The sequence below is a fragment of the Elaeis guineensis genome, unplaced genomic scaffold (genome assembly GCF_000442705.2).
Source record: "Elaeis guineensis isolate ETL-2024a unplaced genomic scaffold, EG11 Super_Scaffold_31900, whole genome shotgun sequence".
NCBI lineage: Eukaryota > Viridiplantae > Streptophyta > Magnoliopsida > Arecales > Arecaceae > Elaeis > Elaeis guineensis.
This window is the reverse complement of record NW_027332420.1, coordinates 2,545,018-2,567,017: the sequence shown is the minus strand read 5'-3', so window position 1 is coordinate 2,567,017 and position 22,000 is coordinate 2,545,018. Positions and strand designations below refer to the sequence as shown.

The 22,000-nt window shown below is 35.8% G+C and overlaps 1 protein-coding gene across 1 annotated transcript; it reads left to right on the top strand.

Annotated features, from left to right (window-relative positions):
* Positions 1–4,729: 4,729 nt before the first annotated feature.
* LOC105033392 (cysteine synthase) lies at positions 4,730–14,593 on the top strand. The gene is made up of 11 exons (XM_010908157.4): positions 4,730–4,869; positions 5,680–5,733; positions 5,868–5,977; positions 6,062–6,119; positions 6,553–6,816; positions 6,897–7,034; positions 7,188–7,239; positions 12,877–12,956; positions 13,171–13,230; positions 13,404–13,484; positions 14,335–14,593. The coding sequence occupies exons 2-11, from the start codon at positions 5,692–5,694 to the stop codon at positions 14,425–14,427; spliced, it is 978 nt and encodes a 325-aa protein (XP_010906459.1). The 5' UTR covers positions 4,730–4,869; positions 5,680–5,691; the 3' UTR covers positions 14,428–14,593.
* The last annotated feature ends 7,407 nt before the right edge of the window (positions 14,594–22,000 follow it).

The window sequence follows — 22,000 nt, the reverse complement described above, 5'->3', positions numbered from 1 at the left end:
TTTATGAGGTAAAAATCTCTCAAAAAATCTCTCACAAAAATATTTTTTAAGAGATTTTTTAAGAAAATATTTTTCATCAAATTTTTTAACTAAGAACTCATTTATGAGGAAAAAATTTCTTAAAAAACCTCTCGTAAAAATAATTTCTAAGAGATTTTTTGAGAAAATATTTTTCATTAAAATTTTTTAACTAAGAATTCATTTATGAGAAAAAAATTTCTCAAATCAAATTTTTTTCACTAAGAACTCATTTATGAGAAAACATCTCTTGAAAAATCTCTCAAAAATTACTTTTATTGGATATTTTTCGAAAAAAAAATTTCCTTAAAAAATTTTAGTAGTTAATATTTTTTGTCGAAAAATCCGTTGGAATTGTGAGGGATTCTTTTTCCTTGATAAATCACCTTTTTCTAGTAGTGATTTATAGACAAAATGTTGTTTTGGTACTGGCTATGAGAGTCATAGGTGAACTTTGAATGCTAGATATGACTCCATAGAATTAGGGGGTCATTACAACAAAAATGACCATTAACGACATGCTATAGGCTATAAAGAATGCCGCAAATATTTTTATCAGTATTTTTTATGTACCGTTTTAAGATGGTGTTGGTACTGAATTATCAGTATTTTTAAAAAAATTTTGATAAAAATTTTTATTTTAGTGATATATATTAGTGCCTTTAAAATTTCAATTCCATCATATATAAGTACTTTTAAAATCTTAATAATAGTATTTTTTATATATCAATAAAAATTATCAAAACAACAAACTATATATATCAGAATTAGAACGAAAGGAAGATTCAAACCAATAAACTCTTGTTTAAATGACGAGCTCTTAATCACCAAACTATAATTTTTATTATTAATATATAAAAATAGTTTATTTAACTTATTAATATTGTTGGCTATATTCTAACTCACACCTTTCAGGGTCTGATATGGGATTTATGTGGTTGGTGATGTGGTAATAATTCTCAGAGGATCGATCTCTTATGAGGAGATTGGCTTATCCCTCGGTGGATTAAAAGGAGACTGACCGCTCCATCTGCCGCTGGGATTGATCTAGCTTGAAGTGGGTCGATGCCAGTGCGAAGGTCCTCAGGTCTACCCGCAATGCGTATAGACGTGGAGTTTTGAGTTTAGTGGATAAAGACTAATAAATTTCACTTTTTATTAGTGATTTCTCTTTTAGAAGGTTGGTCAGAGGCTATGGTCATAACATCTAGTATCAAAGAGAGATTGTAAGTACGAGTCTCGCTTGGCCCTTTGGATAGCCCTAGGGGAGGAGGATTGTTGGCTATATTCCAACTCACACTTTTTGGGGCTCCAACCCTTATGGGGGGTTGGCTCGTCCAAAAGGATCGATCTAGCTTGAAGGATCTTGCCTTCTATTAGGGGATTTCTTTTTTAGAAGGGTTCGTTAGAGGCTACGGTCCAACAAATATTTGTTCATATCATTAAATAAGTAATACTAACAATATCTATATATAATAATATATTTTATGAGATCGATATGATTAAATCAAGTTCTGTATAAAAAAAATTAATAATTTAAAATTTAGCAATAATTTTTCAAAATACTGTAAGTTATGATATTATTTACTGGCATATTAGTTAAATTTCATAATAGCAGTTCTAACATTTCAAGTTATATGCCATAAGATAATAATTATAGCAGTATTTATAATAAAGTACTATTAATAAAAAATATTTATGAAAAAATAAAGATATTTTTATCAAAATACAGTAAAAAAATTTAGTGGCATGTAATAATTCTCGAAGGATCGACCCCTTATGGGGCGATCGACTGATCCCTTGGTTGGATGATTAAAGAGAGATTGACCATTTTGCCTACCGCTGGGGTCGATTTAGCTTGAAGCAGGTCGACTTCAGTGCAAAGCTCCTCAGGCCCATCCACAGCACATATAAATGTGGGGTTCTGAGCCTAATAAATAAAGACTAATAAATCCTATCTTCTATTAGTAATTTCCTTTTTAGAAGGTTGATTAGGGGCTATGGTCCTAACATCTGATATTCTAGCGAGATTGCATGTTTGAGTCCCACTTCACCCTTTGGGTAGTCGCTGGAGGGGGGAATTGTTGGTTATATTCCAACTCACATCCTTTGGGGCCCGAGTGTGGGGTTTATATAGCTAATGATGTGGCAACAATTCTCGAAGGGTTGACCCCTTTAGAAGATTGGTTAAGGGCTACAGTTCTAACAAATATTTATTCATATCATTAAGTATTATAACATATTTTATGAGATCGGTACGATTACATCAAGCTCTATATAAAAATAATAATAATTTAAAATTTAGCAATAATTTTTTAAAATATCATAAATTATGATATTATTTATCGGTATATTAGTTAAATTCCACAATAGCAGTTCTGATTTTCAGTATTTCAGGTTATATGCCATAAAAAATAATTTATAGCAGTATTTATAATAAAATATCGTTAATAAAAAAATACTTATGGGAAGATAACGGTATTTTTATGAAAATATAGTAAAAAAAAATTTAGAGATATATAATAAGAAATATCATAAATAATTTATTGTTAAAAATTATTTTTGTTGCAGTGGGTTCATGATAGCAGGAAAATTATGGCCACCAAGAATGTAAGAGGCGAAGGTTGCATTTGCAGTTTATTTTGATTGCAAGTATTATACAAAAGTCCAAGAAATCGCAACTCAACGAAGGCCACAGGTTGAAAACACTAATTTTCGCATAACTCACTCATATTAGATAGTTATGTCTATTTTATATACACTTATATACAAGTCGACGAATAAAATAATCATCGAAAAGAAGGGCTAGAGATCAAAATGTTCAGTCAACTGATGCTAAAATGGCAGCCCGTCCAAGGGGTTGGAGTTGATTTCTCTTCATATCATTCTCAAACTCACTGTGCTAAGAATAAGATTCTACAACATCCTATCTTTACAAAGTCAATGCATGGTGGAAAAGATAATATAAACAAAGATCACGCATCAGGAAGATTACACAATATCTACTTCTTTATAAAAGTCAATAGTAGGCGGCGTGCATGTAGCAAGCGCTAGCAACATCAATAATGCAATGAAACACTTCATTTCTCGATCATGTGTGGACTGTTCGGTTAACACTGTACGCAAGCTACACTATCGATCGACATCAAATACTTGGAAGCTTATGAGGAAGTCTATTTCTCCCAAAAAATATGGATCCCCAGAGAGCGATTGGCCTTACTCCGTTATTGGTATACGAATATTCAATTGATGCTGGCGGCATCGTAGATCAACATAGAAACCATTATTTACTGTTGTAATGACAGCAAGGCAATGATTTACCATTCCAGCCACGATTGGGATTATCGGTGTCAATTTATGATTCATATTACGGACGTTATTTTTTGTTAAAAAGGAAACTAATGAATAATAACCAAAATATTGTAGCATTATTTGCTCAAGACACAATTCACTGAACTAAAGATAATATTTTTAATCAACTGATTAAAGTTAAGCACATATTTTGGTCAAAGATAACAGTGAATAACCTAGATAGTAGTTTTATTATTTCTTTTTTAATATAAAAGTTTTTATAATGGATAAAATGCACAAGATGGAAACTTCACCGTGAATATATGAAATATATGTCTATACTACTACATAAAACAAAACCTTTTTTTTGCTTTTTTGGCCAATTGTTGCTTTTATGTTCAAACAATTTAAGGTGATGTTATATGAGAAAAGAAATTTGATAAAAAAAATGAAAATAATTCTTGAGATGTAGGGGCTTTTGGTTCAAGAAAATTAGCATTTTAATGACTGATTGCTTGATAAAAAAATCAGGCAAATAAAAAAAAATAAATATATTTTGAGAAAACAATACCGCCTCCAACATTGGACATCTCAATGTCTCTCTTCATTAATCAGGGTAGAGGATCACAATCGTGCATTCACCCTCACGTGTAAAACAGATAAAACAATTACAAATAAAACGATCAAGGAAAAAAATATTGGCTATGAGATGCTTAGTTGCAAAAACTTTTGATATAATATATATCACTAGAAAAAAAGATATTTTCCAGCGCATGAACGTATCCAATCATTGCAGGCGTCCACGTTCAATGTACGTTCCAAAATACAAAGTCGAAGACATTGCGGGTTAAGGTTACTCCCGGCTCCGCTAGATCGACTCCCGTCTCTCTAATTACAAATATAGAGAAATAAAATGTTAGGCACCATGTGAGTGCACTTAGTAAAAAAAAAGAGCGTATCTTTAAATCAAAAGAATCATTTGACTATTTAAGCCCGCGCTCCTCTGCTCATCCTATCATTTCCAAACACCAAACAGTCTTGCGAGCCCTTCTGCAGCAGAATAGGTGGTGGGACCCACCGTCAGTCTTATCTTGTCGCGATACATATGATGAGATGTTGACGTGTCATAAAAAATCTAGGAGCTTGGTGTTTGGAGGGGCATAGCTGCTGAGCCGAGTCAGTTTTGATTACGTATCCAGTATCTGTCTCATACTAATGGCGTTTGGCTCGCTTTTTTTATTTTTTATTTTTCTAGATTTTTATTACCAATAAAACGAAGCGTATCGCGAAGGATCGGCTTTTTCTTTCTTCGTGAGGCCCATACGAACGGTACAGTTCTGGTCATGGTGAAGCGACTTGTGACTCACCAATTCTAGCGCGACACGTGGCAAAAGTTCTGTTGCGAGTAACAGAATTGGGCCCGAATTTGAGTGAAAGCCTCAGAATAAAATCCGGCCCTCGGGGCCGGGGGTTGTAAAGGCCGCGTCTTATTCTTTGCTTTCGCCGCCGCTTCTTCCTCCTCCGCTTCCATTACCGTTGCCACTGTTTGTTGGATTCCCGGTATTCGCCTCCTTCTTTCCGTCTAAATTTTCCAGCATCTTGTTCTATTGATTTCGCCATCTGTCTCTCTATTTGAAGAATAAACGTTTAAAAAAAGAAAAAACATCCAAAGTTACATCTCGACTTTGTTTTTTTTGGATATATTTTTTAAATTTTGGACGAGAGGAGGTGGTTTTATTAGCAAAAACATTTCTCCAGTTATTCTCAAGGTTTCTAATGCGAGTTTTTTTTTCTCCTTCTTTTTGACAAATCCTTTTTATACATGACCTTTTATTTGTAACGGTATTTCGAATTATATGTTGCGATAATTAGAGTTATCGTTCTTTAAGAATTTCAAGTTTTTTGATCTGTTTGGCATATAATATGTGCTGATTTTTCTACATAAATAATACAGTTGGTTTACAGAAGCGTGGGTCTGATTTCTTGTGTTATCTGTTACGTGTTATGGGTTTGATTTCATGTGTTTGATATATAAAGAATATCAAAGAGATTTCCAGCCGATACCATATATTAGAGGACATCGGAAAATATCAGAGAATATTAGGAAAGATTTTCAGCTAATGTAGGTGTGCCGGAGAGGTTCTAGAATGTGTATAAAATCATGGGATCCCAATTTTGTTTATTTCTTTCTCTAAAATCATTGGATTCCGATTTCCTAAATCTTTATACTCTTGTATATATATACCATCCTGGTGAATGCAAAACCATAATAAATTTTTCTGCTCAACTCCAATATTTTCTTCTTATTTCTAGATTGCAAGAAGAATTGAGGGTTTGCTGTATCTTGTATGTATTTTTCCCTTATTGCAGTTGCTCTGAACGATGGGAGAAGTAGGTCCTACAATCGCCAAGGATGTCACTGATGTAAGCTTTCTAATTCATATCCTTCTTCTTCTTCCTCTTCCTCTTCCGTTACATTTATTATTATTCATCTAGTTATTCGTCCTAGCTTTTATTCGCACTTAGTTTACCAAATGATTATCAATTTAATGCACTAGTTGATTGGCAAAACCCCATTGGTGTACCTAAACAATGTGACGACCGGCTGCGTGGCACGTATTGCTGCTAAGTTAGAGATTATGGAACCCTGCTCAAGCGTCAAAGACAGGTGATTGCTGTTCATCATTTTTTTCATCCCTTTATCACTGGTGATTTGATATTTTTATGCTCATCTAAATTTTTTGGTGGACAGGATTGGATATAGCATGATTGTTGATGCAGAGGAGAAAGGACTTATCTCACCAGGAGAGGTTAGATATTTGATCAAACTATTCTGTTTCACTTCAACAAAACCAAGAAAAGTGAAAATTATCTGGTTATGATTTGGAGTGTAATTAAATCTTTGTGGATATTCACTAGTTAAAAGGTCATCTCTGGTATGATTCATAACTCATATAACTGTATACAAAATGAACTATCACTATTCGAGAGCATAAAGCCTCAGCCAATGCAGAAATCTTGATCTACATGCAGTGATTATTCAAGTGGTGTTTGTTAACTAGTGATTTAGAGTAATTAATTTATCTGTGTTTGGTTTTAAATGATCAATGTATATCCAGAGTACAAAGGAATTATGTTCTGAAAAAATTGAGGTGCCTCTTGCTGCAAAAAACAAAAACTACAAAGATGAATGCAATGATTGACCTGGCTGATGCGTTCCTTTGTGTTTTGCAACATTTGTAGAGTGTCTTGATTGAACCCACTAGTGGTAATACCGGCATAGGGTTGGCCTTCATGGCAGCTGCCAGGGGTTATAGGCTCATACTTACCATGCCAGCTTCCATGAGCCTCGAGAGAAGGATCATTCTCAAAGCTTTTGGTGCCGAATTGGTCCTCACAGATCCAACGTTGGGCATGAAAGGTGCTGTTCAGAAGGCAGAAGATTTGTCTGCAAAAACACCCAAGTCATACATCCTTCAGCAGTTTGAAAATCCTGCAAACCCAAAGGTAATGTAGAGAATAGAAATGGTCTTACAACATTTACATTTCAAAAGAAGGCATCTATGTACTTTACTTTGTGCTTGTAGATTCACTATGAGACAACTGGACCAGAGATTTGGAAAGGAACCGGGGGCAAAATTGATGCCCTTGTGTCTGGTATTGGTACAGGGGGTACGATTACTGGGTCAGGAAGATACCTTAAAGAGCAGAATCCCAACATCAAGGTTAGTTCTTCTCCATTTGGGTGAACTATGTTGCCAACTAGTTCCATGTTGTAGCTCTTGATGGAGTATATTTTTGGTGTGGCACATTTATGTTCTAGAATTTTAACATCTACTAATTTCCTTGTTGTGTGGCATGTCTTTCCTTTGATTTAGCTATATGGTGTGGAACCGGTTGAAAGTGCAGTTTTATCTGGAGGAAAACCTGGTGAGTTGGTGCATCTTGGTTTTCTTTGGTACTTTTGGCTTTATTAAGTTCTATTCTAGCATATGAAGTAAATATTGGATCCATTGCTTGCATCCGTACTTTCGCTGTAATTTTGCATAAACATATTGCATGTATATCATTTATTGAGGAACTTGTATATTGCACATGCCCACCATGATAGGTGGATCGCATTTGAAAGGCTTGGTTTCTGCAAGATTCCCCACTTTTACTGTTCTTGTGCATAACTCTTTTATTTTTTGTGACTGCATGTTTTTTTGTTTGTAATGTAATCTTGGAGAAAGTAATAGAAAGGACAAAGGAGGCAAAGCTGATACTGTTATCTTTGATCATTTTCAGTACCTGAACATCTCTTTTAGCCTTAATTCTAGAATCCTTTCCTTGAATTCTTTATTGGGTTAAAAAATAAACCAAAAAAGAAAATAGTTGATATTTGTGTATAAGAAAGTCTCTGATACTTGGGTAATGAAGATATTAAATTTTGGAGAACTAACAATATGTAAAAGACAAAAGAGAAAATACATTTCCATTTTCAGCATTTTTGAAGTATCACCAATATTTCTCTTGGTGTTGGATTATATTGTCTCTTAGGTTTAGCCATTGGGATCATTTTTTTTTTTTAAGCCTGAGATGTTGACAGGTACAAACCATTTGGCATATCACATGTAAGATTTTGTGGTTAGATCATATTAAAACGTATGCATTTTTTAAAAGAAAAATATCTAACTGCTTAATATGATCTGAGTGGTATGTTTGACCTAGGCAGATTGAACAGCTTGTTTTTGATTTGGTAGCTATGTGATATAAAACAAATGATGAGCCTTTGCAAAAGGTAAGGTTGCTCCATTGTGACCTAGAGGTGACAGGTTCAAAACTAGAAAATAGCTTCTTTATACATGAGGGTAAGGCTGTGTATGTCTAATCCTCCCCAGACCGCATGATAGCAGGAGCCTTGTGTATTGGGCATCCTTTAACTATGTTATGTAAAATAAGAAAAGAAATTAAAATCCTACCTAAAGCACCCAATCCTCCTTCAACCCTCACATCTTCCATGTCTTTTCTCTATGTTAAGGCAGCTGAGGTGCATAACAACACTTCAAAGAGGGTGACAAGGACATCACTGATGGGGGATGATAAGGATGCTGCTACTCTCTGCTAGTTCATGGAATGTTTTGCAGCAGTATTGATGATGCTATATTTGGACTTGAGTTGGAAATTGCCATCAAGGAAAGAGGATGTTGGCAAGAGGAGGACACCACCAGCGGAGAGTACATTTATTAGGGAGAAAGATTCGAGAGGGGTTGTTCTCTTCTCTTTAATAGAAGATTTGGCATTATATAAGGCAAAGGATGGGCATATGAAGAGGGATCGATGTTGTTTAAAATTAAAAGGGAATAGGGATTTGGATGGGAAAGCATATTTTGAGATTTAGGACAAAAGAGGTGTAGTTGTTCTTGTTATCACTGATCATTTTTAACAATTCATGCTCATCTCTTTGTGCCATTAGTTCCGCCTTATTTCTAGAATCGTTTCTTTAAAGACTTGGATAGGTATTGAAGAAAGAAAGAAAAAGAAAAACAAAGATCATTGATATTTATGTATTATGAAAGTTTTGATACTTAGGTAATGAAGTTCCATGGAATTCATAATATTCAAAAGGCAAAATGACAAAGTAGAGGATAGATTTTCATGTTCAGCATATTTTAACTATCACCAATATTTCTCTCCATATTGGTTTACGCCAGTGTTATTAAAAGCACGCCTTAGGTGCAAAAGGCGCGGGGTGCAAGGGCTGTCGCCTCTGTACCCCCTAGGCAAGGCGACAGCCCTCAGGCACAGCCTAGGCACCTTAGGCGCACGTCTCTGCATTGTTCAGAGATGCAATGAGGCATCCAAGAGGTGCAAAATTTCAGTAAATATTAATTTTTAGTTTCTAAGAAATAGGAAAGATCGGTTATAGTACATAGAAAATGTTAATTTTATAGTAAATAGAGATTGGAAAGGCATCATGAAAGTCAGACAGGCTTTAAAAACATACATGAGGCTCTTGGAATCATCTAAAAGAATCAGAAGGCAGAAGCTGAAGCATCTCATCAGACTATCTCATCTCATCACCTAAGAAGCATCTCTATCTCATCTCATTGCCTAACACCATCCTAAGTGTAGCTTGTAGATGAATCAGAGGAGACAGATGATGAGTATGAGAAAGATATTGAAGAGAAACAAGAAAAAAATGATGAAGCTAGTATGCTTGATGATGATGAGGAGGATTAGCCAATAAGGAATTTAGAAAGTACTTATTTGATTGTTTTTGGGTTAGAGCTAATTTTTATATGCTAGACTTCTTGTCTATAGCTAGATCTTTTTCTTTTTTACTTTTTAATAACAGGGTGCTAGTTTTTACTTGCTGGAATTCTTACCTATAGCTAGTTCTCTGTTTTTCGATTTTTGACGTCTGACTTTTCTCAGGTGCGCGCCTACGCCTTGCGCCTAGGGTCCAAGGACCTTTAGCACCTAGGTGCGCTTAGAGCCTTTAACAACACTGGTTTACGCTATCTCTAGAACTAGCATTATGATCAATTTTCTTATAAAACTTGAAAGGTTGATTGGGATAATCTATCTGGCCCATCACATGCAAGAAATTGCTAGTTAGATCATACTAAAACTTGTGTATTTTGAAAAATAAAGTCTAACTGCTTAATGCTAATCTGAATAGTTTGCTTGAACTATGCAAGTCGAACAGTTTATTTTTGACCTTGCTGATACATCTTGAAATTGACGCAACCAATATAGCACGTTTGACCAATCTGAGCTTGACATGTACCAACCGCGAAGTCCTTACCTCAGCCATTCAACTCCTACCACATGGCCACCCCAAAGGGCACATGGAGATGCCCAAATCTCTCCCCACTCGGTTATAGTTGGCCCATAATGACAGAATGGCCTTTCTAACCATGAGATCTATATCTCACCATATGTCTTGGATGTGCGAGCAGTTATCCTCAACAACCTTCCTCATATGTCCCAAGATTTTGATTGTGATAGGCTTCGACCCTCGCCTATATAAATCATTCCATGGGAGCCCTCCAAGTAAGCCAGACTAAGTCTCTAAAAACTCTTTCTCCAAGTCTTTGAGTATAATGTCTGAGCTTAGAGGACAAGTGATAGTGGAGATCCATATAGAGGTGCTAACAGCTTTAGGCTGAGCAATACTGAAGGCATGGAACTCTTCTTAACTCACAGAGCTCTCCTTCTCCCTCACTTTCACTCTAGTCTCTCTCTCTACCTTCTTCCACTTAGAACCTCCTTTGTTCTACTGAGATAGACTGATGTAGGCATCAGAGGGTCCCTTACTGGGAAACCCTCGGCAAGTGGACTTCTTCGGCTTGTGTTGTTTTTAGGTGCCATCCTTAGCTCTCCAGCTTACCATTCAGTTTATTGGCCTGAGCCAGATTGATCCTCGATGGCAACACCCGTAACTATGTTGTATAAAATAAGAAAAAGACATTCAACCTTGTTAAAAGCTCCAATCTTCACCCCTTATATCTTCCTCTCCGCTCTCTCTATTAAGGTGGCCGAGGGATTAAATGACACTTCCTAAGGAGGAGATAAGGATATCATTAATAAGGGATGATAAGGATGCTGTTGCTAAGTTATGGAAAATGAGAGGATATTGCTACCAAGGAAAGAGGATGGTGTTGTAGGCAAGAAGACACCAAGTGGGGAGAGTATTTCATTTATGGGGGAGAGGAAGATTTAAGAGGGGTTGTTTTCTTCTCTTTTTTTTCTTCTCTTTTGAAGAAGGTTTCCTATTATATGATATCTTGGATGGGTATAGGGAAAGGGGTGTGGTAGATGTTTAATATTAGAGAAAAATAGGGGTTGAATCTGGGTCGAAAAAGCATATTTGGAGATTTAGGTAATGTTGCATGGACATGATATGATAAGTGGGTTTGGGCACGTGTCCAAGTGTCTAACTTGACAAGAGGGAAAAAAGAAGATTAAGTAATATGTAGAAAAAAGAATTAATTAAATTATATGCTTATTTTTAATTATTATATAAAAAATATTAGAATATGTTAATTGTTAAGTCCTTTCACTATATGTGTTTTTCAAACTTATTTGTTGAGTCACAAGAAAAAGAATATTTTGCAAATTTGTTTCACTATTTATGTCCTTGACCAATCTCTATAAAAAAGATCACTTTCAACAATATTATGTTGGTTTAACTCATTATTGGAAGAGTCAAATCATCCACCTATCTATAAAAGCTGGAGAAAAGAGATAAGTATCCAAGTCTTTAACATGTGTCTAATTCAAATATGTATCCCAAACACATTCTTGGAGTTAGAAGCAAGTGTCCATGTAACACAGAATTTAGGTAGAAAAAGATAAATATTGCTGGTTCAACTATGGTTGGATGGGATCCCACAAATAGCCACCAAGTAAACCAATAACTTAATCTCAAACCAAGGCATTGCATTAAACACAGGGTATACTTGAATCTCAAACCAGACCACCCAGCAACACTTTCTGATATGTCATATCAAGATACTAAGAAAATTGTTGGTGATAAAGAAGACGTTTTCCTGTTTGAATATAAATCGACTATGGCATCGAGTAGTTGGTAGAACCTCACGGCCACACACATCGTAAAGTAATACTTCAAAAATAAAAATAAAACGAAAAAAATGTCACAAGGGCATATGGGGCTGAAGCTGGAGGAGAGTGGACATTGCTGGTGGCGTCGAGGGATGATTGTCGCAGTAGCCAAGGTGCTAGAAGGAAAGGACAGGTGAATATGTGTGTATGTAGATCATCAGGTGGAGGAGCTCGGAGACTGGTAGCTACAGCTACGGAGTCATTAGCGACGACGGCCAAGGGATTGGGGCCATTGCAGAAACTTGCATCGGTGACAATGGCAATGCTGTGAAAGTGTTGTGGATGGCAAGGGAGGATGCATGGAGTATGCAAAGAAGCATGGATTGAAATGTAATCCAAAAGAACAGCAGCCTCAACCACTGCATCAAGAGTTGCCACCTTCACTAGGCTAACTACCTCCATCCCAACCTAAAGGGCACCTTCACCTCCAAGGAGGAGCTCCTTATCCTCCATTTCCATGCTCAGATAACTCAGCAACAAGTAGGCCAGCATGGCTGCCCAAATACCACTTCCCCTTCCCCTTCTTCATCTTCTCTCTCTGCTGACATGTTTCTTCTTTCCAACCTACAATGTAAGTGTGAGTAAGATGAAAGTTGTTGTAGGATAAAGATGTTTCTGATTATTTGCTTTAGCACTGTTATGCTTCACAGTTGTTGGCATGATTAGGAGGCCTGAATTGTTGTGGCTGGAATATTAACACAACAGACAATTTGTTGGTGAATTTGCTTCTCTTGCTATTGTTATGTTTCTGATGCTTCCATACTCATTCGGTTCCTCTATCATGACAAATGCACATCCATTATCTTCTGTTTCAAGATTTATAAATAAATAGAACATATTGCTCTGGCATTTAGAAAGCATGATTCTCATAAATTTTAGAGTCATTTTAAGTATTTCTTCTTTTGACGGCTATAACATGAATCTGACAAAATTGCTACTCTCTTTTTAAATGACAAGGTCCACATAAAATCCAGGGCATAGGAGCTGGCTTTATTCCTGGTGTTTTGGATGTCAATCTCATTGATGAAGTTATCCAAGTAAGCCTTAAAGACCACCTAGTTTTCAGTTAAATGGTTGTATTCTTTGATACTTGATTGCCTGGTCAGCATGTCGGCAACTAGTTATAAGTTTTGTTTCTGCTTGTCATTTTCTTTGTGAAGCAATAAATGGCAGTCTATCAACTGTTTCCCGTTATTCTCAAATTTTTAGTGTGAATCACCTTAATTTTTGTGTGATGGTGTGATTGTCCAGGTCTCAAGTGATGAAGCTATTGAAACAGCAAAGCTTCTAGCCTTGAAAGAAGGGTTGTTGGTAAGTTTGTCAATACTGTTATAGTTTAATGTTTCTAGTATAGTTCATATTATCCTGGATTCTCTTTTCAGTCCTTTTATTTAGCCACAAGAGTTCTGCAGTCTATGCTTTTCACCTAGTTAACCTGCTGTTGAGTCTTCTGCTGCTTACAGTAATGGGTATACTCATTGCAGGTTGGAATATCATCTGGAGCTGCTGCAGCTGCTGCTATTAGGATTGCACAGAGACCAGAAAATGAGGGGAAACTCATAGTTGTAAGCTCTTAATCTTTCTGATTCTTCTATTATCTTTTCCTATCATATCAGTATTCCTTGAGAATTTCATGTCAGAACCTAATAGTTAAGCAAATAAATTTGTCATTATAGCATGGAATATTAATTCTGTTCTCACTGACAATTAAGCAAAATATATTTAAGAGCCAGCATCACAATTTTGTCTTTCTTAAAAAATATAAATAAAATTTTAGAAGTTTGGGTACCTGAAACGCTTGAAAACTTTGGATTCCAGTGATGCTCGGGTGATCAGTATACAACACCCAAATCATTCAAATGTAGCCATATATTATGTAATATTTCCATCCCCTCCATTTATTTAGATCAAATTTTGTTTGAATCTTGCGGATGTTGCAGTGATTGGATAGTTGGTGTCATGTAATCTGTTCATTCGTTACATATATTATTTCTATTATTGTTTCCGGTAGCAACACCATTCCTTCGTGTCTACTATTATAGTTTTATATTCCTCAGATTTAATCATCCATCAACTTGTTGATGATGTCCATGATTCATCACAGGCATGAATGTATGGATCTGTAGAGCTTGGGATTGCTTTCATAGTTTATAATTGTTACCTTGGGCATTATCTAGAAAGTCTTTATCATTAAGATTTATAAAATATTTACCAGCAGTTGTTCTGCAACTGTTGGATCAACCAATAGCTAGGCTTGTAAATGCAATGTCCCGGTCACAAGTAATTGTAGAACATAAGATTGTAGTTCTGTTGCTCAGTGTATGAATCATGTTATAGCCAGCTATAATGTCTTTTTTTTCAAGAAAAAATACAAAGCAAACCAGCTACCGATCAATATTCCCTTTATGAGTGCAGGTTGTTTTCCCAAGCTTTGGTGAGCGTTATCTTTCAACACCCCTCTTCCAATCAATAAAGAAGGAAGCTGAGAGCATGGTTTTTGAACCCTGAGGGTGATTTTTTGCAGTCATTATTGTGGAATTTTCATCTCAATATTTAATGAGAGTGATTTTACAATGGGCTCTTGCATGGGTGGTTTTAACAGAATAAAAGTACGAGTGGATGATATCATGAGCGAGTCTCAGACAATGAAATGAAAGATTTATTGCATTCCTTACTTTGTTGGTACGCTGCAAGGCACTTGCTTTACTTGCCTTGGTTATTTGGCCAGAGTATTTGAATTGTAAGGGCATAAGAAGTGCATAAATTTGTGAGTAAAATATATCATTACTAACTATTATTTGGCATGTGTAATGATTATGATGGATCAAAGATAAAGATTTTTATGAATGATTGGAATCTGAATAATGGTGAATTTGAATGCTTCTTTTAAATTAAAAATATGAATTAATATTTTGACAAAATCCAATAAATTTATTCCATCAGCAATAATAGAATCTTAAAAAATCCAAGGGATTCCTTAAATTTTGACTTTTCATTCAAATTTTCTTGCTTATTTTCCCCACTTTGACATCCTTGGGTATTTTTTTTTCTTTTCGGATGCTACTTTCTCTAAAAATATTCATGTGTTTAAGCAAGTCCTTTGACTTTATGCGGCACTTCATCCACCTTAAGGGGCATTCTGATAAACCAGTCATGTTGGATGAGCCTTAGTTTTAAAACATAAAAACAGTCAACATTTTGTAGATACATAGGGGATTTCATAGTTTTATCTACTATGTACATAAATTGTGTTGACCCAATATATATATATATATATATATATATATAGGTAGATTAAGCTCCAATCGATCGGATCTCAGTCTATATCCGATCGTTGGATCAACGCGATTTCAAGACGACTCTAAAAAGTAAACGGAGGATTTTCTTCGCCCGTTAGCTGATTTGGCATTGTTTAAAAAAAATAAAAGAAACATGCGATGGAGAGAAAGCGCACATTGATTGTGATGTGATGCCATCCTTCCCTCACATTCATGAAGGCATCTTCATTCATCATAAAAAAAAAAAAGCGACAGAGAGATGTGGATGCCCCACACCCACCCCATCTGGCGCCACCCATGGTTTCACCGCTCCTCCATGCCTCGCCCTAGCCCCGCGCTTCCCTCACCCTAGAGATTTGGTCCACAATAAGCCTAGAACGAGGTCCAGGATGATGAATGAGATCCAACCAGCTTAAAAATATCCCAAACATGGCTCACGGAGCAGCGAAGATCGATGGTGACACAGCCAGGCCTGGCGGATGCGCGAGCACATGCAGGAGAGCGTGGCTCAGTATGCAGCCTGCAGTGTGCGACAACCCCTGAGATGCACCCCGATCCATGGTGGACCAATGGTTCATAGATGGGTGTGTGGACCAAGGGAGCATTTTCTCTGGGTTTCTTGCAGTCCATGGTGGACCGGAGTCATTTCCCGAGGGGTTTCTCACAGTTTATAGATTTCTTCGTGGATCGGGTGGCCTATTGTGCGATCCGACGGGCATTGTGGAATTGATCGAACGGTCAGATGCGCATGATCAGCATAAGCACCTAAAATTTTTATTTTATATTTTTTTAGTTGCCTAAATTTTTTTTTATTTCATGTAGGCGCCTACATGAAGCATCCAGACGCCTACATGCTTCGTAAAGGCATCTATATGCTTCATATAGGTGCCTACATGAAATTAAAAAAAAAAATAGGTGACTAAAAAAAATATAAAATAAGGAAGGCACCTTCTAGATGCACATGATCAGCGTAGGTGCCTAAAATTTTTATTTATATTTTTTTTAGTCATCTAAAACTTTTTTATTTCATGTAGGTGCCTGCATAAAGCATGTAGTCGCCTACATGCTTTGTGAAGGTGCCTATAGGTGCCTACATGAAATAAAAAGAAATTTAGGTGACTAAAAGAAATATAAAATAAAGAAGGCCTCTTCATCAACCATAATCAGCATAGGCATCTAAAATTTTTATTTTATATTTTATTTTAGTCACCTAATTTTTTTTTTTATTTCATGTAGGCACCTACATGAAGCATATTTATCGAAAAAATATCAATAAACAAAAACTCATTGAGATAAATAGAAATTTTTCGAGATAAATAAAAACTTCCTAAGATAAATACAAACTCGCGATTCAAAAGTTGAGTGATCCTAGGTCCACCCATGATAAACAATAATGATAAATATTAAGTCCTATAGAAATAAATATAAACTATCAGATGATAAATATAAATTTTAAATAATAAATAAAAACTGTGAATAACAAATACAAACTCTGTGTAGATAAACAGAAACTACGAAGAATAATAAATACAAACTATGTGCCGATAACAAAAAATTTTCAGGATAAGCATAAACTTGAGGTTCAAAAGTTGAGTGATCCTAAGATCTACTCACAATAAACAACAAGAAAGAAGGATAAACATTAAGTCCTGCAGAAATAAACATAAACTATCAAAGGATAAATACAGGATAAATATAAACTTCAAATAATAAACAAAAACTGAAAATAATAAACACAAATTCTGTACAGATAAACAGAAACTACGAATAATAAATACAAACTCTATATCGATAAATAGAAACTTTCCAAACATAAATTTAGATTTAAAAGTTGAATGATCCTAGAGTCTACCTATGATAAATAACAACAAAAGGAGGATAAACACTAAGTCTTGCAAAAATAAATATAAACTATCGGAAGATAAATACAAAACTCTAAATAATAAACAGAATATGCAAATAATAAATATAAACTCTGAATAATAAATAAAAATTATGAATAATAAATATAAACTCTGAGCTAATAAACAGAAACTCTTAGGATAAACACAAACTCCTAGATCTACCCATGATGAACAAAAAGATAAACATTAAGTCCTGTGAAAATAAATACAAACTATTGGAGGATAAATATAAACTTCAAATAATAAATAAAAATTATGAATAATAAATATAAATTCTATGCAGATAAATAGAAACTGCGAATAATAAACATAAACTATATGTCGATAAATAAAATTTTTTTAAGATAAATACAAACTCTAGACTCAAAAGTTGAGTGATCCTAGATCCACCCATAATAAACAACAAAAGAGGACTTAGTGTTTATCATCATCTCTTATGTTTTATCCTGAGTGGACTATTAGATCACTCAATTTTTGAACCTCTGAGTTTGTATTTATTTTGAAAAGTTTCTATTTATCAACACAAAATTTATGTTTATTATTCGTAGTTTATGTTTATTTACATAGAGTTTGTATTTATTATTCATTATTTCTGTTTATTATTTGGAGTCTGTGTTTATCCTTTGATAGTTTGTATTTATTTTCGTAGGATTCTTATTGTTTATCGTGATGGATCCTAGGATTACTCAATTTTTGAATAGAATTTGTGTTTATCCTAAAAAATTTTTGTTTATCAGCATAGAGTTTGTGTTTATTATTCACAGTTTCTGTTTATCTGTACAGAATTTATATTTATTATTCATAATTTTTATTTATTATTTGGAGTTTGTATTTATCCTCCGTAGTTTGTATTTATTTTCGTAGGATTTGGTGTTTATACTTCTCTCTTGCCCGCTTTCATACTACATGAAGGAACCTTTAGTTGAAGGCGCCTTCAAATGAAGGCACTTTCATAAAGTTGAAGGTGCAACTATGAGAATCCATTGTTAGGTCACCCATACACAGCTCTAAAACTGTTAGGTCGCCCACGCACAACTTTAAAAGCTCACCGAAATCCCACCCAACCCATTGCAAATGAAAGCGCAAGAGGACAATGGGTTGGGTGGGATTTCGGAGAGCTTTCAGAGTTGTGCATAGGCGACCTAATAGTTTCAGAACTATGCATGAGCTATGCATGGGCGACCTAATAGTGGATTCTCAGAGCTGTGCATGGGAATCGAAATAAGGGACCCGCATCTTCTTCTTCTTCCTTCATTTATGGAATGGAGGTTAATAAATCAACAAAATTTAAATCTAAAATTGGAGAGATTGTCGAAAGAAGCTGAAATTAAGGTGCCTACATGGAGCATGTAGACGCCGACATGCTCCAAGCACCTACATGGAGCATGTAGGCACCTACATATTCCATGTAGGCACCTTTGTTTCAGATTTCTTCGACAATCTCTCCAATTTTAGATTTAAATTTTGTTAATTTATTATTCCGTGAATAAAGAAGGAAGAAGAAGAGGATGCGGGTCGAAGAAAAAAAACCTTTGGAAGGTGTCTTCATGCAAGCATGTAGGTGCCTTCATGCATGATTGTAAGTGCCTACATCTTGATTGTAGGCACCTTCATGCATGATGTAGGCATCAACAATCAAGATGTGGGCACCTACAATCATGCATGAAGGTGCCTTCTTGAAAGATTTTTTTTCTTCACGGAACAGAGAACTCGTATCCTTTTCTTCCTCCTTCATTCACGGAACAAGGATTAATAAATCAATAAAATTTAAACCTAAAATTGAAGAGATTGTCGAAGGAACCTAAAATGAAGGTGCCTGCATGGAGCATGTAGGAGCGTACATGCTCCATGTAGATGCCTTCATGCTTCTTCCTTCCAGATTCCTCTGTCTCATTCAATTCTTTCAGTTTATTTTTTTTAAATAATGCTTGAATGATTCGTCAGTATTCCATTTCATTTCATTTTAAAACACAAATATCATCAACAAATAAATGAATTAAAAAGAATGAAATATTATATAGTTTGAATGTATATATCATCAAATTAAAAATAATTTAAAGTTTCTGGATAAGTAAAGCATTACAACGATGGCGCACCAAGCATCACACAGAATAAAAACAACAAATAAGATAGATGAGAGTAGAAAGCTCCTTCTAACGTTCACCTTATCCCACACTGATATGCTGATATTGCAGTCTTCAAAATCTGATGATCAGAAAATTTTCAAGCACAAGTGACTCACGATCAAGTCGGCAAGGACAGCTTCAAATCTCTACTAAATGTTCTATCAGAAGGTCTGTGTTTGATGTCAAGTCCCATATGTTCTGATGAAAATGTAAGAAAAACAAATCATAGAATCCTACTGAAAACCCAACGAAAAGAAGATAGGAAAAAATAAAAGCTCAATCATAATGTATCAGAAGAAGCAGAATGTGGGGACACCTAAAATTTTTTTTATAATTCATGTAATATTATGTACCATCAATGCCACGATCTAACTACATGAGTCTGATGTGCTTTGAAAAAAATTCAGATTCTCCAGTACTAGAACATATTTTCATAGACCTTCCAAGCCAATATGGAGCTTGCAAGATGGCTCCACCTCTCAAATGACAAGCTGTGACCTCCATCGAGAAGCTGAGTACCACCACCCGCGAAGATATTGCTCCACCCCATCATCACATGATGGAGAGAGTCGAAGGAGCCCATAAAGAGAGCAGCGTCCCACCCCTATTAAGTCACAAATGCTTTCCTTAATCGCTCCTATTAAGTCACATGTGCTTTTCTTTTCGAAGACATCCGACATGCAGTGAATTCATGGGATCAGAAGTACAGACATTAAAAAATGCAAACTCTGTATCGATAAATAGAAACTTCTTAAGATATATATAAACTCATGGTTCAAAAAGTTTCTGTTTATTATACACAGTTTGTGTTTATTATTCGGAGTTTATGTTTATTATAGAGAAATTTATGTTTATTCTGGGCCTGTTTGTGTTATATTATTTAGAGTTTATATTTATTCTGAAATGGTTTGCATAGACTTAGTATTTATCCTATCCCTTTTTTGGTTATTTATCCTCGGTAGATCTTTGGATCACTCAACTTTTTAATCCCGAGTTTGTGTTTATTCTGGGCAATTTATGTTTATCGCCCCAGAGTATGTTTATTTTGCAGAGTTTGTGTTTATTCCAGTAGAGTTTGTGTTTATTATTCAAAGTTTATGTTTGTTATTCAAAATTTCTGTTTATTATTCTGGAGTACTTGATGTTTATCCTACACATGGTTGTGTTTATCCTACCCAGGGTTATTTGCAGTTTATATTTATCCTATTAATATAAATACAAATAATAAGAAACAATAATGAGAAATAATAAGAATACAAATTTTTGAATGTAATTCATACAAAATATTTATTAATGATCGGTGGAGGGTTTGGGAGGAGAGGAGATAGTGGCCGAGGGGTGGGGAACTCAGCTCGGGAGGAAATGAGACAACGACTTTGGGAGAGAGAAGAAGAGAGGAGGCACTGGTGGGGGGGTTATCGAAAGATGACGACCATGGGTGGGGGGAGAGAGAGAAGAAGAGAGGAGGCATGGGGGGGTTATCAAAAGACAATGGTTGTGGGTGGGGGGAGGAAGAGAAGAAGAGAGGAGGTGGGTGGGGGGGGGGTTACCGAAAGACAGCAGCAGAGGAGACGATGATGGTCGCATGTGCTGACCTTATATCACATCACACCCTATTGAATGCTTTTTTTTTTTTTAACATGCCAGCTCAGCTAACACCCTCCGAACTCCTCCATTAGCTTATAAAAAAAGCTCTGAGATGCGCACCGATCCAATGGAAGGGTATCCAATCGGATGAGAGCTGGGATCTGGTCGAGTAGAGCCTAGTTTACCTATATATATATATATATATATAGACACACACACATATACATGTATGTGTGTATGTGTGCGTGTGCGCATGTAATAGTAGAGTTGTTGGGTCTCAGGGGTAGGTTAATAAGGAGCAAAGAAGAAAGGTTGAACTTAATTTGAGAACATAATTTAAGGCAAAATATGGGGCTAGGAAGAAGTGGTTAAGGCAACATATAGATTGGTCTGTCTATTACAAATGGTTTTACTCATGGCTAGCTAAACTACGGCTAGCTAAACTTTAGCTCGAAAGGTTGATAGCTAGATTCAAGATTGCCAATTAAGTAGCTCCTATTGAGTCCATGATGAATGACTCGATCACCCTAACTTGGTATTAATATCCAGATTGATATTAGCTGGCTTTCGAGAAGACAGCCTCCCATAGCTTTTAGCTATAAGGGTGAATTCCTAATGATTTGCTCCATATCATTTCTTCACTAACTTGACCTTTTTCCCTTCATTTCATAGCTATGTTGGTGGCCTTCCAGTTCGGCCTCTCACACTTAGGTTGAGCCATAAGCCCCAAAATGGAAAAAAGTCATGGTTAGTGTTGCAGGAGATTCCTGACTCTAATCGAAGTGGTTGGAGGCGGTCAAAGATGATTAGTGTGGTGAGAACCCTCCGATGTTGGCTCCAGTGGAAACCCTTCGATAGTCAAGTCAGGAAAATGCAATAGAGAGAAGGAGAGCGAGAGGGGTAGAGGGCGTGCGTATGTGCATACTTGAAGAATTTCTTTTTACCTCTATTTATAAGGAGGGGAGAGCCATAAGAGGAAAAATGATGGGAGACCATTCTGGCCTCTTCATCCATACTACCTAGAACATCCAGATTTATGAAATACAAGGGTTATAGTGGCGTGTTATCAATCGTGGGACTTGAGTAGTTTGCCTGGGCATGGTCTAGGTAATCATCCCTCCTGCTTTGGACTTTGGTGGCAGACATCACCTTATCCAATGCACAGTCAGTCACTCATAGAGATGGC

Excerpts from the sequence above, each read along its gene's own strand:
- LOC105033392 (XM_010908157.4), top strand. The coding sequence starts at position 5,692 with ATGGGAGAAGTAGGTCCTACAATCGCCAAGGATGTCACTGAT. Across the intron at positions 6,817-6,896 it reads AAAATCCTGCAAACCCAAAG|ATTCACTATGAGACAACTGG; the intron begins GTAATGTAGAGA and ends TTGTGCTTGTAG. Across the intron at positions 7,035-7,187 it reads AGCAGAATCCCAACATCAAG|CTATATGGTGTGGAACCGGT; the intron begins GTTAGTTCTTCT and ends CCTTTGATTTAG.